The sequence below is a fragment of the Hirundo rustica genome, chromosome 12 (assembly GCF_015227805.2).
Source record: "Hirundo rustica isolate bHirRus1 chromosome 12, bHirRus1.pri.v3, whole genome shotgun sequence".
Classification (NCBI taxonomy): Eukaryota; Metazoa; Chordata; class Aves; order Passeriformes; family Hirundinidae; genus Hirundo; species Hirundo rustica.
The window spans coordinates 4,219,098-4,237,055 of record NC_053461.1 but is presented as its reverse complement, the minus strand read 5'-3'; the positions used below and the strand labels follow the sequence as shown (position 1 = coordinate 4,237,055).

The window sequence follows — 17,958 nt, the reverse complement described above, 5'->3', positions numbered from 1 at the left end:
TAACAGCAGAACCAAGGGAAGAGTGTAAGATCCGGCCATGCAGCTACGTAGCATGTAACTCTGTTACATTACTAATGATTGCCCATGCTCCAGCTCTTTGCAGATGTGGGATTTTCTCAACAAGAAAAAACGTACTGAGATTTAAAAGCACTCAATGGATTTTCCTTGTATTAGTTATTCTAATGCGCTCCAAACCCCCAAACACTTTTGTTCACCATAGATTCATACGATGCATTTATCCAGTTTGTTCTTAGCTCTTTTTAAAAACACTGACTGTTTGGGGTTGGTTTGACCATACTCAGAATCAAGCCTTGCTCCCACAGCGCAGCTCACTGCACTTCTGAGATCTCTCTCCCTTGTGACATTATCTGATTTTGAGATGGATTGCTTTGCTTTTCTCAGCATCATATGCTACAACCCCATAGCACTCCATATTGCAAGGACTTCCTAAAGCTATTCAGTGCAGCTTTTGGATTTTGCTACTTTGAATAATCAACAGCAAACTTCATCTGCCACTTATTCCTCTTTTTCATTACAGACACATTCAACAGCTCTGGCTCTTCACAGGCCCTCGTTGTATCCGACTGATGCCAATCCTCTACTGGAAAGCTGGCCCCTCACCTCTCTGCCTTTATTTCTCACCTTTTGGCTTATTATTTACCTCATAGAGACTCCTTGATGAGATGTCCCAAAACCCTGAGAGCACAACAGGACCTCTGGCCATGGTCCAGCCATCCCTGGAGTATCTTGAAAAACACCTATTTTCCCATCTGGTCTCTCAGCCCAACTCTGACTTCCAGGCTTCAGTAATGTTCTCCAGGAAAGCTCCCAGTTGTGTCAGTGAGGAAAGGAGAACAGCTGCAGCCCAGGCACAGCACAGTCCTTAACACCAGGACTCACACAAGGTCCTTAATACCAGGACTCACACAAGGCAACGGAGCAGCCAGGCAAGGAGGCTGAGTTCCTCTGGCTGAGCATCCTTGCCTCCGCTGAGCTCGGCCTAAGCCAGACCACTGGAAGAAATTTCTGGAGTTCAATTTCCTCTTCCTGAGGGGAGCTTGAACTGGTCCCCACAGAAACACTATCAGGACTTCCTTCTGCAATGCCCTGGGGCAGCCACAAAGAGAAGGGTCATTAGTCAGCAACCCAACTTGTTCCCAAATCCTGGAAAACATGTGGAGAGAGAGAAAAAAATGTGGTTCTTCCTATTATCCCTTTCATTTCCTTTTATCCCTTTCACTTCCTTTTATCCCTTTCACCATTCCGTAATCCATGGAGATGAACAAAGTGCAGATTTCCCTCCCAGTAACAATTTCCCATCCTGCTACCCCTCCCCAGCTCCTGCCCAGATTGTCCCTGTGGATTTCAGTCTTCAATTCCCAGCCCACACCGTGCTTTTGCAAAAGGCACCTTCAGCCTCCTCCACCCCAGAGCTCCCTGTGTTCCAGCATCCAGAGAATAAACCTCAGGAGAAGCACCTTTCTCTTCTTTCACAGGGAGAGGCTGATTGCTTCAGATAATGGCATTAAGCGAACAAGTCGGACACTGAGCAGCAAGATTAGTTCCCACAAAGACTGGGTAGTAATGAGAGTGATTAAAGACAGGTAATGAGTGGGTGTCACCTGTCAGCTTCATAATGTAGATTATAATTTGTTTATTACTCTTGCTGCTGCTTTCGCTGCTGTTGGAATGCAATTAATTAATAGCACCGATGAGCCCTGCTGAGTGCCTGTCATCCCTGACCTACAAACATCCCTGGGCTGCCACTGCTCAAGCAGCTGCACTGGACATGTGTGGCATCACACAGACAGTAGGAAGGATCCCACAGCTCGAGGAGAAAAGTTAAGAACTTGCTAAACAAACCCAAATGCTTCCCCACAAGGAACAGGCTTACAGGAATTCTGGAGATTCAAGAACCATCATCCAGAGTTTTGTTGACAGGAAACTTTATCTCAAGGAAAGCGTTGATTCTGTGTCAGGAGTGCACGCTGGCAAACTGCAAGTTCAAACATGACTGACTTCGTCTTATTAAAAATACCAACATTTGCAAGCCTTGCTTCATGCACACACACTTCATGCACCTCTCTCCACGTTTACCAGATTTAAAACTAGATTGAAAAATTCTCTAAGTTGCCTGAGGGGCTGGCAACACAGGAAAGTAACAACCTGGCTGTTTTGGGCTTTTTCAGATATGGGATTTTTGCAGATTAGGCCTTTATCTGAACCACCATCAGCGTGGCACCCCTCAACACCAGTGCCTTCACCCTGTCCTGCTGCAGGACTCCCAGGAAGGAGGCAGCCAGGGTGAACTGAGAGCCTCAGCCTCACTGACTTTCAATAACAACCCTCCTTTCCTCCCCAAACCACTTAAATCCTTCCCCTTGCAAAGAAAAACACACTGGAGGGACATAAATAAAAACCAGCGGTGAACTTCAGCACTGAACTGCACTATCAGTGCATGTTTGGGCACAAGCTAATGCCCACTGAAGTCAGCAGAAGTTTGGAAAGACAAAACACCTCCCACACAAGGGAGAGACAGAGGAAGCAGTCAGAGCTGCCAAGCAGATAAGCTGCCTGTCAGAACAGGCTTGGACTGTCCTAGCAGGAAGATGTCCAATGAGAGGGAAAGCTATTTGGGGAATGAATGAATAGTGAAGCTTCTTGTTAAAAAAATAAAATTTAAAAAAAAAACAACTTTCCCAAACATTTTTCACTGTCAGCTTTCCGCCAAGAGGATGCAAGGCCAGGACATGCAGGAGCCTGCCTGAACCTCTAGCACAGGATCACTCAAAGACAACAGCTGGAATAAGGGCAAAGGGAAGGTGAAGAATGGCAGAGAGGACACAGAGGTGGTGCTGACAGCAGAGCCGATCCTTGTCCTGTCAGACGAGAGGACAACTTTCTGCAGGCTCAGCACCCTGAATCCCATCAAACTCTCCTCCAGCACCTCGCTTTGCAGAGCTCTGAGAGGATCCTGCTTGGCTCTTGGGGCTGTGATCCTGCCTGCACCACTGCCTGCTCCAAGCAGCAGGGAATCAGCCACCCAGGGAGAGGAAATGGCAAATTTAGAGTACGACCCAAACAAATTGCATCACTGGAGCAGAGCTGTAAATCTTTCACCAGGTAGGGAGCACCTCACTGCCAGGATAAATGCATGGGAAAACAATGGGTTCAATTCAGAGACACATTGGCAAAAGGAAGGAGAGTGCTAATTCCTCTAACTGCACCCCCACATGCAAAATTCAATTCAAAATCTCCCATACAGAAAAATGCTGTGCTTTTAGGATGCAATCAAACCTCAGAGCTCAGTTTCCCCTGGCACAGAGCTTTCACTAATGCCATATCAGTGACCAGGGTCTCGCCAATGCACCACTCTGCTCCCTCCCATTTTTTGCAAGGCTTATCACAACAATTCATCTCCTGGAAGAAAGCAAGGCAAACCACAAGTCAAGCTGGAGCAGTTCTCTACAAGAAAACGAAAGAAAAGAGAAGAAAAAGACAACACAGCCCAGAAACAAAGAGTAAATTTCATGAAAGCAAAACCCCAAATCACGAAGAATCTGCCCCTGAGGCAGTGATGGGAGATGAGAAGAGCAGAATGCCCAATGGAGAGACTTTCAAAATAAAGCAGTGAAAAACCCAGCAAATGGCTTTACATAAGCCAGATGTTTCTCTAGGGAAAGAAAGTAGGAAAATAAATCTGTCTGGATTCCCCTTTTTCCCCAGACTTGGGTCCCTCACCAGATATTTCTTAGAGCCCTACATGCTCTTGGATCGCTTGCACCACTGAGCAGCACAGAAGCGATACATATATCCCCTCCAAACCTCCCCACAGCACAGCAGGTCTCCATTTCCAACACATCCCAACATCTCTGAGAGGAATCCAGGGTTCCTTTCTCCTACAAGACCACAGCTTTGCAGGAGCCACTACCACGTGAGATCACCTCAACACCCAACCAATTGAAGGAACAGGAGGCACTGGAAAACCATGAAAAGGTGTTGGGGGTTGGGTTTCTTTCTTTTTTACTTATAGAATTTTTTCCAATAAGTTGCTAGGAAACTAACTACTGGGTACTTATGGGTACCTGAGTAAGAAAATAGCAAAACAAGTGGCTAAGGTGGGGAGAGGAGAATAGCATCTGGCTACATTTACTTTTTATTTTTCTCTGGGAGTTTCTCTCCGAGGGGGAAGATACCGAGAGTTTTGGGGGCAGGTAAAGGATGGGGCTGGGAGCAGCTGCTCTCTCTCTCTCTTGGCATTGGAAGGAGCAGGGTCAAGCTGTTGCTTATAGCAGGGAGAATTCACTGTCACCACCGGAGTCCAGTCCTAGGGACCAGCCACCATCTGCTCGTGTGCCCAGGAATGCTGTGCTCGCCTTTTCCTGCCCTGCTGGGGCTGGGCCGGCTCTGCTCTGGGTCTTTGCTGCGCTGTAACCCCGCAGCCTCTGCTCCTGCCGGGACCTCCCGCAGCTCCAGCTCCCACCGAGCTCCTGCTCCCCCTCATCCCCCAACCCGGGATCCCTGCTCATTCCCGCAGCTCCAGCTCCCACCGGAGCTCCTGCTCCCCCTCATCCCCCAGCCCGGGATCCCTGCTCATTCCCACAGCTCCAGCTCCCACCGGAGCTCCTGATCCCCCTCATCCCCCAGCCCGGGATCCCTGCCCATCCCTGCCCTTCCAGCTCCCACCGGAGCTCCTGCTCCCCCTCATCCCCCAGCCCGGGATCCCTGCCCATCCCTGCCCTTCCAGCTCCCACCGGAGCTCCTGCTCCCCCTCATCCCCCAGCCCGGGATCCCTGCCCATCCCTGCCCTTCCAGCTCCCACCGGAGCTCCTGCTCCCCCTCATCCCCCAGCCCGGGATCCCTGCCCATCCCTGCCCCTCCAGCTCGGTGCTCCTCAGGGCCCTGCAGGGGCACGGGGCTCAGGCTGCCCCAGGTTTGTGAGGCAAATCCTCTCCTCCAGCCCTCCCCTCTCGGCCGAGAAAGCCCTCCCGAGGTTTTTGGTTCTGTTTTGTTGTTAATGGCACAGTTATTGTTTGTTTGCCTTGTTACACGTACTGGTAAAGAACTGTTATTCCTACCCTCCGATCCTTGCCTGAGAGCCCCTTAATTTCAAAATGATAATAATTTGGAGGGAAGGGGTTTACATTTTCCATTCCAAGGGAGGTTCCTGCCTTCCCTAGCACACACCTGCCTTTCAAGACAAAAGCAAAATAGGATAATGCAGAACAACAGCAATTTCAGCGATGAGCACGATCGGTGGGGGAGAAAGAAAGGCCAGCAGAGCACGGGTGGTCTCCTTGCACCAGGCAGAGGAGGGGGATCTGCATTGCCCCAGCACCAAGGGGTCCACACAGCCCATGGAGGCTGGGTCAAGCAGCCCAGGGCCAGCCAGCCAGCCCAGGCAGCTGCTCCTCCTGCAGGATTCATTCCCAACCCACAATTAAACCCCAACCCTTGAGAGAGCCACCAAAGCTGAACCACAGCTTCCCCCTGACCCAGCTCCTACCCCAAACCCAGGATGGCGGCACAGCACAGCAGGGCACCAGGGAGGTGTCAGGGAGGAGACCGGAGACTCCAGAAATTTGCGGCTCCTTCATGAGCAGCTCCCAGTCTCTGACAGCAGGTTCCACCTCCATCTCAGGCTGAGGGATTCAGCTGTTTCAGAGCCTTCCTCCCTGGGCTCTTCATCCTCCACAGGACCCAGTCACTGCGATGGTCAGGAGCTTTTGAGGACTTCCCAGGCCACCAGTCGGGGTTCCCTCAGGTGGCACCTGACGTGTCACTGCGGCTGGTGGGGAGGCAGAACCCCAGGCACCTGCCACTGCCCATGCTGGGGACAGCTGTCCTGAGGCTGGACACCAATCACTTCCCACCTCACAGTTTCCCGCCTCACGGTTTCCCCTCTCATGGCTTCTCCCCTCACGGCTTCTACCCTCACGGCTTCTCACCTCACGGCTTCTCCCCTCACGGCTTCTCCCCTCACGGTTTCCCACCTCACGGCTTCTCCCCTCATGGTTTCCCACCTCAAGGCTTCCCCCCTCACATTTTCCCGCCAGTTTGTGGCAGTTCCCACCTGGAGGCCACACAAGCGGCCGCTGGACCTGGAGCGCGGCCCCCCGAGAACGGCCACCTTTGGCGCTGAGACGTGCGGCAGCCTGGAGCCCAGACCTGTTGGCGATACAGCAAGAGGCCAGAGGACAAAGCCAGCAGAGAGAGGAACTGCGCAATTTGAATAAAAGAACTTGCGGGAACGGGATGTGCAGGCTGGATGGGACTCCCAAGAGCTGCTGCCGCTGGTGAACAATCCCTCACGCACCCTCTCACCACATTTAGCCAGCATTCCACAATGGAGCGGCAGTGGCACAAAATCCAGAAGAAAGCCCGTTTTCACACACATTCCGAGCAGCCCAGAGCACGACTATCACAGCCTCTGCAAGTAAATACAGGGATGTGTCTATTAGCCGAACTATTTCCATGTCTTTACAACACTGCAAATAGCCTGATTTCCTCACATAAAGGATAAAACAAGAATGTAACAGCCCACAAATAACCTGGTTACCTTGGAAATGTGAGCACCCAAACTCAGATGGTAGCAGGAAGCGTCTGCTTTTCCACGTGCCTCTCTGGGTGTTGCAACAGCAGGCAAGTGCAGAACTGCAAAGGTTGACTTGCATCACGCTCAGGCTGTGTTTGATGCCACACCAAGGGAAGGGTAGGCACAAGCACGGGAAAAAAAGCTACAAGCAACCACAAAGACCCTTCCCTGAGTTTGTGTCCTGCTCAGTTACGAGGGCTCCTGATACTGGGCTTCCAGTGGGACATCATAGCAGCTTAGCTTTGTGCTTTTACCGTGACTTGAAATGGAGGGAGAAACTTTTTGAAAGCACCTGGAACCTGTGGTCCCTCTAACTGTTCAAATGAGTTAAGAAAAAGTCATCAACTGGAGGAAAAAAAAAATATATATAAATTCCCACTCATATTGCCTGAGGGCTTGTGGCATCACATGTGAAAACCCAGAGACAGATCTCTCCACCCAGGCAGGAGATTACCTGGTTTTGTAGAATAGAACACCACAGAGCATCTTACAAACAGCTCATCTGGAATTAATGGGTTAACCAAGGAGCTTCTCCCTGTTTCGTGTGGGAAGCTCTATCTCCTTGCCAAATTCCACTGCTCTGAACATAACCAGCTTTCTCACTCAGCCTGTGCTCCTACGCTCAGCTAGTGCTCGTGCCTGCCTCTGCAAGGGCGTGTAGACAGACCCCACGCTCTCTTTTCCCTCTGTAACTATTTCTCCAGCACTGCCCCTTGCCTGATGTCAGTTCTCTTCTCCTCACTGAATTACAGGACACCAGGTCTCCAAGGAAACCCCTCTGAGATTTGTAAAACACTGATGGCAGAAGACCAGCCAGGCTGGCTGCTCCTTGCTGTCGAGGCCAGGAAGCTTGGAAAAAGCTCCTGTGCGTCCTGTTTGCAGGTGGCAGGATGATTTTCAGACAAGTCATCTCCTGCCTTTGGCAACAGGGCTTTTGAGTGCCACAGTGCCAGGACACTCACAGCATGACCCAGGATCAGGTCCCCAGGAGCTGTCTGGTGGCTCCCCTCACACCAGCTCTTCCTCCAAGGCCAGGCAAACAGCAGCTGTGCTGCTGCAGGCAGCCACAACTCAGCTACCACACAAATGTGCTTGCAATGCCAGCCGCGAAGATCCTGCTCTGTACCTTACCAGAAAAACATGAGCGGAAATTAGATGAAAGCAAATACAGCCATACACCTGACAAGCAGTTCTGCACTCCTTCAGTGCACAGCCAGCCTCCAGCAGTTTCCTATCTTCCTCAAGAGCTACTCTATCATGTAATTACAGCGGAAAGCCTAAAGGTCTTCCTTCCCCTGCATACCAGGTAGATTTTTGTTTGTTTAGCCACAAATGGGCCTCTAAATCAATATATAGATTCCCATCATGGAGTACAGGAGTAAACAAACTCATGTGCACACTCCCTTGGCTCCTGCTTCAGCCTCTCCTTCCCCTCTGCACCCACTAGCCTGAGCTGCTTCTGAGATAAAACTACCTGTGTTTGGTGCTCAGACCCTGGGACTAGAACAAGATGACACACACACTTACTCTGAGGAACTGAACTATTGAATAGCCGTTTAATTTCTTGCCATTCAGGTTAAAACAAGGAATGCTGGGGGGAACCCACTGCAGCCCAGCTACAGACAGAGCCACGGCGAGCCACAGCTCCCTTAGCTGGGCTGCACTCAGTTGTTTAGAGCCACCTTTCACCCTAAGCAGCCTCATCAGCCCCTCCAGATTTCCCACAAACCATCCAGGGAGCGCAGGGGGACACAGCACAGCCCCAGCGTTACACACACAGCAGCCCCTTCCCCAGGGATGCAGGAGGGGGCTCCGGCTCTCCAAGAGCCCCTGGATAACCCATCAGGTGGTTACCCACAAGCCCCTGACTTCTTGCTTTCCTACCAAAATAAAGTCTGCTAACTCAACAGTTGTGGGCAAGGCCTTGTCATGCCTTTGTAGGCCACGCTTAAATGGCGAACAAGTGTCTTTAGCTTATCTATTTATTTTTGGCACAGAGAAATGGCTGGGGTCAAAGCCAGTCCCATTCTCAAGCTGTTCTTTGTTCTCCAGTTTATCCAATACCCCCTCACCCCTCTCTTTGCCCACCCACCTCCCCCCTCTCCATTTTACCACAGGTCTTAAAGATGAAGCTGTGCATGAAACCAAACACCACACTTGAACACAGCCCAGCAAATGCTCTCCATGGTCACAGAAGAATTCTAATCGACCATAAAAAATGGATAAGAGCAGCGTGCCCTTATATGGGCAGAGGCTAGACAAGCATCTGACACAAACATAATTTTTAAAGAAAAAATAATATTTATTTGCAATATAAACAAAGTCCCAATATTGGATCAGTATATATGGGGTCACTAATTTTCCTTCATAACTCAGAAAGCAGAACCATTCCTCACTAACAAGCTCTCATTTGTACTAATCAGAAGATGCATCTTATTTTTCCTTTAAAGAATAAAGACCACTAACAGCACAGGAAGCCTTTACAAACCAGCTTAGCTGTAATGCAATACAGATGCACTGTCAAAAAATCCCTGAAAAAATAAATTCCTCCATGAGGTAAGATGCAATTAGGATATTCTCAATTTTCTCACTCACAACCGTACGTCCATTCTCCCTTCCAATGACCCACGATCCCAACATTGTGGCAAACAAAACCCAACAAACAAACAAAAAACAACCAGAAAAAAAGAAACAGAAGCTCATTCCAACATTCTGATAACATCTTTAACAAAAAAGAACAGTTTCAGGATGTGACAGCGTCAAACATTCCTCCAGATAGAGATTTTTTTTAAATTGTTTTTTCTTTTTCTTGAAAAAAGTACAAAAAACTGGATATTTAGAAAAAAATCCGTGGCTTTTTTTTTTTTCCTCACTTACTTGAGAGTTAAAGTGGACAGGGAGGGGGGAGAAAGGAGGGACTACATTGCAGCCAATAAAGAAATCTCCAAATCCGTTCTGCCCTCCTCCCAGAAATTATTACCACTTCCTCCCCTCCCAGCTTGGTAAAAGGAGTTTGCCAAACACTAGCCAGAAATACATACAAGTCTTCTCAGAATAGAAGGCACGGCATAAAGTTATTCGAAAGAGGAAGAAAAAAAATCAGAACCTCTGTTGAAAGCTCCAATCATCTCAGAATTTGCCAGTTAATATATATATCCATATATATATATATATATATAAAAATTCTCTGTTACAATGCTCTCCTCATCATTTCCACACCTCTTCACTCCCCTCACACGCTCCGTGCGAGACGACTGAGTCCTGTCCCGCCACACAATCCTCGCTCCGCTCCAGGCGCTCGCTGTGTTCCCCCTCCACCCCGCGCACGTTGGAAAGAATCCAGCGTGCACAACAAGAAACGCCAGCATCGCAACTACCTTCTGGACTCGGGAAGCTGCAATGGTTTCAGGCCAGCTGGATGACGTTAAGTCAGTCAACAGGCAGCAGAGAATGAAGCCGGGCTCAGACATGCTTCTACCAACTCTGGAGGCTACGAGAGTTTTACCTCTGGCAATAGCAGTGTTTTTGGCAGGGGTGGCATTAAAAAAAAGCTTGCGGCTTAGTCACCTTGGCTGAATCAGTGCAGAGTTTGTGATTGTGAGTGCAGGAGTGGTGAAGGGGTTGCGTTTAAGCCCAACTGGCCTTCACACATAACAAAGCTTCCTACCAGATGCTAACAACAACAGCAGCAGCATGTATCTCTCTCTGGAGTACCCAGTAATATGCCAGGACATACCAAGGCTTCACAAAGTGTGCAAAATGCATTTGGTCAATATAAACATTTGATTAAAAAAAATAATAAATGATCAAACAAGAAACAGAATAAAATACTGGTTTTGCAACCTGGTCTGTACAAACAGTCAAGAACTTACATATCTAAAAAGAGTTTGAACCCAAAGCTCGAGTAAGATCTACCTTTTCTTATTTTTTTTTTTTTAAATCAAAAAAAAAAGTAAACTTGGGTTTTAAAACAGTCTTGGCCCAACACCTTTTGTTCAAGGTTTCCAAGTGCATAAATCTCCTTATTTTCCACAGCAAGCTAACCCCCGGTAGCTCTTCGCACGTGTGCGTGTTCTGACAGTCTCAATGCACCCAGGAAAGCGGTTATTGCCGGTGACAGCTGCGTCCGGAACGCTGTAACATCGCCCTGTAAAAACACTACCTCTTCAAACCACTTGGATCAGGATACTTAGTGAGCGGCATTAGCCTTCGTAAAGCAGCGATCAGGCACCTCTGCCCAGAGAAGCTACTCATCTCAGAGCTGCCTGGCAAGACAGATATTTTCGTAAGAGTTGAAATACTCAAGAGAAGCGATTCGATGCTCGAGTTCCCGACCAGGCAGCCTCCTCTTCATGTGGACTCCAGAGTGTTCAGCTGGAACAGGTTGTGGTTGGTGGGGGTGGTGAAGTAGAGCTGTTCACTGGGCGAGCGGTTGTCACAGGGGCTGTTGAGTCCCAGAGTCCTCTCAAAGTCCAGGAGTTGGCCCATGAAGTTAAAGTTTGGGGAAATGTTGGATTTTTTCCTTTTCACAAAGTCATAGGCATCGTTCAGGGACAAGTTGAGTTTTTGCATCAAGTAGGCAACAGTGACTGTTACGGATCGGCTGATGCCAGCGAGGCAGTGAACAAGGATCCCACACTTCTTGGAACGGGCCTCATCTGAAACAAGACAAGGGGAAGGGGGAGTCTATTATTCTGCACCAAAAATGCGAGGCTTTGGAGCAGGGCCAGGAGGCAGCTGTGAGCTGCCAGCACCACGACAACTGCCAGGACTGGATCCCCTGCCCCTAGTGACACCATCCCACGTCCCTTGGACACCCACATCTCTCCCCACAGGGCTCCTGCGATATTCCTGCTGCACGGCAAAGCTGCACATCCCCAGCAAGGCCAAGGATCCCATGTGCTTGAGAAGCATCAGTCAAATCAAGCAACACATCCCTTGCCTAGGGAGCATCGGTACTCCCTACTCAAGAGAGCTGGAGGAACCCACAGGAGGCAGATGGAGCTGGAGACCACAGCTCCAGAGAGACGCTGGTGGTTGGGCACAGCACACCCACCTCAACTCCATCTAAACCAGGGAAGGCCGTGCACTCAGGGCAAGGCTGCAGCCCGGCACTACATGAGCTATTCTCTTCTGCTGTTCCTGTCCTCCTTCCAGTAGAAAGTTACATGAACGCAGCCACTGCCAATTTAAACAGAGTCTGAAGTGCAGGAACTTCCCTTATTGTGAAATCGTTCTTTAGGATCGACAGAAATGCACTTCACTACAAACAAACGCTTGTGTTGGAGGAGACTCTCAGGATGAATGGTAGCGGGAAGCAGGAATGCAGGCCGGACCAAAAAATGGCGAGAGAACAGCGGCGAAATTTCCCCTCCCTTGCCACCGAGTGAAAAGCACACACACACACTCATTGTCCCTCGCACAGCCGGAACAGTGTGATCCCTTTATGAATTGACATCTCAGTGCTGAAAGAGGGACACGCCACTGAGAGCGCTGAATGCACGCAAGTACGCAGCACTGCTTTTACTTCTGCGCAGCCCCATCTGAAGTCAGTCATTTGACTGAGAGCTTGGCGGGGAGCAAAAAGGTGGCAGGAGAAAGAGGCTCCTCGGGCAAATCTGGAGGTAAGAGACACTCTGGCACCCTAAGTGCAGGGAAGGGCAAAGATGCAGGCAAAACAAAAATCCAGACCCAAGCCACAACAGGTTTTCTGCCCAGCCTCCAAAACCAGGCAAGAATTTCCAGTAGAGTGGGCAATCACCACCCAGTGTACCAAGCCCTCCCCCCAGGCTCTCCCTTCAACATTTTTCCAGACATTTTTGCCTTTCATCTGACCTGCACGGCATTTCTCGGTGTTTGGTTTTAGACTGAGGTAATCCTCCATTTCCTGTCATTAACTGGAAAGCACAAGCTAGGTGTTCACAGAGACACGGGCTGACTGGAGCAGACAGATCCCAAATGCCACATGTCAGCAGGGACACTGTACCTCACCCCTGACGTTTAACACCCTGCTCATGCAGGAAGCGCAGAGAGGACATCAGACAGGCCCCAGTTGCCACACTGAGGCAGCGGCTTCTGACCACAGTCATGTTACTGGAGGGCAGAGGCTGGGGGCAGAGGAGAGCATGTGGGAACCAGAATTTCTGACAGGTGAAGAGCAGCCGAGGATCCACCACTGCTCTGCCCCATTTCAGGCCTTACAGCAAGCAAGTGCAAGCTACGGGCTCTGATACAGGCAGCACTGAAAGGGGCTGCACAGGTCTCAGTCTGCAGGTAAAGATCATCCTTCTCCTTCACCTACACAAGTATTTGTAATCAGAAATGAAGCCAGAGGCCTTTTAATAGTTAACAGTGATATTACTGCCTGTGCCATTCACCCCCATAAAAGAGCTGATTAGGCTAATGACTATCGTGAGCAAACAGCACAGGTCAGGCTGGAAGCGTACATCCCTGTTGAGCCCAACACACACTGTTCACAGAATAAGAAGCAATTCTCAAAGCCAAAGCTGGCCTGAGAAAAGAGATCTTCCTTCCTGAACCGCCACCACCACCAGCCAAGACTATCACAGGGGCTAGCAGTTTTTCCATGTGAACTCTGCAGCATAATTATAATCACTAACTCATTGTGTTGACACTTACCTTAGAAGTATCCATACAAGGAGTTAGTTATGCTAGGGCGACTTACAGCAGGATCCCAAGCAGACTAGCAAATCCCCTTGGGAAAACACACACACACAGCCTGATTTTAACCACATTTGGGGCTAAGGAATTGCTGGCACCAGTCACACTCATGCAGCTCCCATCCCCAAGCAGAGCAGGCAAAGGAGCTCCCCACTGCCTGAGTTCAGCCATTTCACACCAGTGCAGATCCCCACACAAGGGGCCAGTTCAACTGCTTGCAGGGAGCTCAGCTGAGGTGCTGCAAGAGGGCTGGATTTTGGAAGGGGAGGCCTCCCTGAACTCAGCCAAGGTGACACGCACCAGATGTGCCACCTCAGAGCATGACACTCGGCTGCTAAGCTGATGCTGTGCCCTGGAAAGGTGAGGCTGGAGACATCAGCAGCCCTGGGAAGTGGCACACCACATTCCCAAGCGGTGAGTATGAAAAGAGATGTTCTGCCAACTACCTACCAATGAAAGCAATGGCCTCAGGAAAGAACTGCGAGAGGTTCTGGCTCCAGTGATCTGAGATGGGGATCTGCTTGTACTTGAACTCTCCGTCATGCTCAAACATGTTTGGCAGGTTAGGAGTCACATTCAGGATGTATTTAATGCCGTATTTGCCCAGGACGTCCAAGTTGGTTGAATCTTTGGCACAGCCCAGGTACAGGTAAGGTAGGATCTGGACTGGAAAGGCAGGCTGATTGTTCGGGATGGGGCTCCCATCCGACTCCGTGGCGCTGCTGGGTTCCCTGTCGGATTCGCCATCCGAGCAGTCGGAACTTATCCGCAGCCCTCCCAGGCCGAGGACTGATGCTGGGGGAGAGTTGCTGGGGGAGGAGCTGTCAAGGTTTGTCTCGCAGTGCTCAGAATATTCAGTCTGAAACTTGTTAAAGCCACCTGGGAAGGGGGAAAGGAGAGAGGGAAGGGGAGAGGCAGAGAGGGAAAAAAAAAAAAAAAAATGGTTGAGTCTTCAGAATGGGAAATCCTTCTACCTGTGAACATATGTTACTCAGAAAGTCTTTATCAGCAAAAAGTTGGTAGCCCTTCAACTTCACACCAAGAAAAGCATTTCCCTGCTCCCTCATCTTCCCTGGGCAAACTGACACTGAACAAACAGGTCCCAGAAGACCAAAGAGTGGTTCCTTCAAAGTTCAACATTGCTTGTGAAAAATAGGGCCAAATCTCAAACACAGAAGAAACATCCACAAACAAAATCAGTGTCAAGGCACAATCTTGCCTTGTTAGCTTCTCAAAAGTAAGGGTCTGGGGCAGTTTAGGCAAAGAGCTATTATGCCACTCAGAGAGAAAACAACCCGTGTCTGAAAAGACAGATCAGGGACAACCACCACATACTCACCCCAGGCACTAAAACTCAACAAAATCATTCATCTCCAAGCAGGAAAAAAGATCCCAGTTTTGCCACAGAGCAATCCTCACAAGTATTTTACCACTACAAATAGGTTTTGCAACAGAGCAGTGTCACAGGTTTGTTCTTCACCCAAACCACAGCAGGCGTGCAGAGTAATGGGACCCTACACGTCTGCCCCTAAGGGTTTTTCTCCGGCTCTTCACCTCACCGGCTTGGGAAGGAAGGCAGAGGCAGGGAAGCAAAAACCCCACCGATCTACCTCCTTTCCAGGCAGTATTAAAGCGGAGCTCATCGGGATCTGACACTGACAAATGGTTTAATTAGAAAGGGCTCCTGAAAACTTCGTTAGTGGGTTCGGCGGTTGTGGCGGGGTCACTGAGCAGGACAGACAGCTCCTGCCACATCCATTCATGAAAAAGGCTCGTCCTCGCCCTCCTCCTCCCCCCGCGCCGCCAGACAGCGCCGAGGAGCCATTTTGGAATTTTAATTGGAAACATTTCCCACCGAGGCTCCCGGAAAAAGGCAGAGAAAGGGGCTCAGCTCCTCCCCTGCCCATCGGGGAGAGCTTGGGAGTAACTTCAAAACCGCTCCTTCCTGCTACGGATGAGGACGACGGGAAGAGAAGCAGGAATGCAAAGCGAGGGAGCAACGGAGCCCATGGGGAAACCGCAAACCGGGATAGGATGTTGGGACGGGCAGGGATGGGAGGGTCGAGGGGGGAATGGGATCAAGCCCCGTACTGGCCCCCCATCATGTTTTGGAAGGAGGCGTGTGCGGGCTGCGCAGCCCCGAGGGCTGGTCCCCAAATACCTGACTGCCCCTCTGCCGCCCCACGCCTACCCCAGGGGCTTCCCCGGCTCCCCAAAAAAAGGGTCCATCAAGGAACAGCCGTGTTTTTTAAAGAGCCGCAAGTGGCAACTTTCTTGACCACTCTCCCCCGCACACGCTCCCCCGCTCTTCTGTTATTCCTGCCTCAAACCCGCCACCCAGCGACCGGACTGCGAGCACTGGGAGGATGGGAAGGGTCCCAGCAGCCCAGCTGCGGGCTCCGCTCAGCCCGCTGCGATCTTTCAAAATGGCCAAAAAACCCCAAAGCTCCCGAAGCGCCCCCAGCCCTGGCGGAGGGGCGTGTGCGGGGCTCGCCTCCCCTGCAGCGCAGCTCCCCGCTCCGCATCGCCCTGCCCCGGGCAAGCAGCCGGGCTGCCCTCTCCCAAACCAGCGGCACTGCCCGGCAAAGAGGGAGGAAAACCCAAGCGGCTGCTTTTTGGTTATGTAGGGAGGTAAATAAAAAATAGGGAAAAGCTCTCCTGCCCTCCCCTTCCCCGAAATCCGGCCAGTCCTTCCGGGGGGCTGGAGAGGAGCCTGGTGCCGGCGCGGAGAAACCCCGAAGGGCTCCTCCGGGGAGCGGAGGCGAGGGGCGCCCGGCGCTGCCCAGCCGGGACGGGCTCGGGACGGGGCAGCGCTGGAGGGGCCGCGCCGGCGGCGGGGCCGGGGGGCTCCTCCCGCCGCCACCGGGGAGGCGACGCAGGAAGAAGCGGGGCGCTCCCGGCCGCTTCCAGCCTGCGACCATTTTGTGCGGGGGATTAGAGCGGGATGCAGAGGAGGGGGGGGGGGGGGGGGTAAAGACACCAGAGGAAAATAAAAATAAATCACGCAGAATGGATAAGGGAAGGAAGCAAAACAAGCCAGCCACCACCGTCCGACCAGGGGATGGGCACCCTGGGGACGTAGCGGCCGGCCAGGGGCTGCGCAGGGGGACACGGACGAGGGTTGCGGGAACGGGACAGGGCGGGAGCGGGAGGGAGGGCGAGGAGCACCTCACCTTTCAGGTAATAGGCTTTGCAGCCGTCATCGCGCAGCTTCTGGAGAAGGAGCCCCAGCACGGAGGTGGCGGCACCGCTGTCCTGCCAGTCGGCGGTGGCCTCGTCGTAGAGCAGCACGGTGTCGGCCTTGCAGCGCTTAACGAAGCGCTCCTTGTCCTCGTGGTTGGGGATGATGGAGCGGATGGGCAAGTTGCCCTTCTTGAGGCGGCGCAGCATGAGCCCGGGGATGGCCAGGTTGATGGCCGTTTCGATGTGCGAGCTCTCGAACAGCTCGTGGGGGCGGCAGTCGAGCAGCAGCAGCGAGCGGCCGCCGCCCGACTCCAGCTCCTCCTGCAGCCACTCCGCGCTCTTGCACGGCATCGCCGCAGCCATGGGCGCCCGCGGGGAGCTCCCCCAGACCTGCGTTTTCATGGGGCTCGGCAGCGGCGGCCGCCAGCGCCCGGCCCGCCGGCCACCCACGCGGCGTCCGGACGCGGCCCGCGCTCCGCTGCGTCGGTCTTCGCGCTAACGCCGGACGCGGCTCCGCTCCGCTCGGCGGCGGGTGCGCGGCGTCTGCGGCCCGGAGCGCGGCGGCCCCCGCTCTAGCCCTACGCGCTGCGCCCCATGCCGGCGGCCTCAATTAGAGCGGGGCTTCGCCGGCGCCTCGGCGTGTCATGCCTCGGGAGGCGGGGCGGCGGCGGGGCCCGGCGGCTCGGCCCCGCCCGGCGCTGCGCCGAGCGGCGGCGGCGGCGGCGCGCACACGCCGGGCCCGCCCCTGGCCGGGCCCGCGCCCCCGCAGCCAATGAGGCGCGGCGGGGCCAGCGGGGCGGGCCAATGCGGGCAGGGGCGGGGCCGCGGCGGGGGCAGAGCGCGGGAAGGGCCGCGGGAGCCGCGGGGCGCCGCGCACGGCCGGGGCTGCCCCGAGATACCCCCGAGATACCCCCGAGCCCTCCCGAGCTCCCCCCGAGCTCCCCCCCAGCTACCCCCGAGCCCTCCCGAGATCCTCCTGAGATACCCCCGAGATACCCCCGAGATCCCCCCGAGCCCTCCCGAGCTCCCCCCGAGATCCCCCCGAGCTCCCCCCGAGATCCTCCTGAGATCCCCCCGCCGCACCGCGGGCCGCGCTTTCCTGAAAAGGTCAGACAGTGAAGTGACCCAGCCCCACGGGCCGGCGGGTGTGGAGGCCCGCCTGGGTTTTGAGTGGGTCGTGCCCAGCGCTGTTTGATCTTTGACAGGAACTCGCCGTTCCAAAATAAAATCGACTGAGACTCATTAAGCCTCCGCATTCCCTTTCGTTCTCAGAATGAGCTTCAACATAGATGTTTTTATCCGTACATCCTTGTTTATTTTTAGAGTATCTTCCCTGTTGGTATCCACTACTATAAATACAAACCTTTTGTGCTGCAACACTAACATTTCAAGACAGGAATGTAACTGGAGGCACCCTTTGGTTTCCTTCCATCTTTTACATTCCTTCTCATGTGAATCAGTCCTCTGGTACCAGAAGTTTTCCGTGCCTCACACAAACT

General features: G+C 52.5%; 1 protein-coding gene across 1 annotated transcript; it reads right to left on the bottom strand.

The window, feature by feature from the left end:
* Positions 1-8,873: 8,873 nt before the first annotated feature.
* Positions 8,874-17,072, bottom strand: DUSP7 (dual specificity phosphatase 7). The gene is made up of 3 exons (XM_040076404.2): positions 16,450-17,072; positions 13,727-14,155; positions 8,874-11,253 (listed from the first exon to the last, which is right to left on the bottom strand). Exons 1-3 carry the CDS (start codon positions 16,859-16,861, stop codon positions 10,946-10,948), a joined length of 1,149 nt encoding a protein of 382 aa, XP_039932338.1. The 5' UTR covers positions 16,862-17,072; the 3' UTR covers positions 8,874-10,945.
* Between the last annotated feature and the right edge of the window lie 886 nt (positions 17,073-17,958).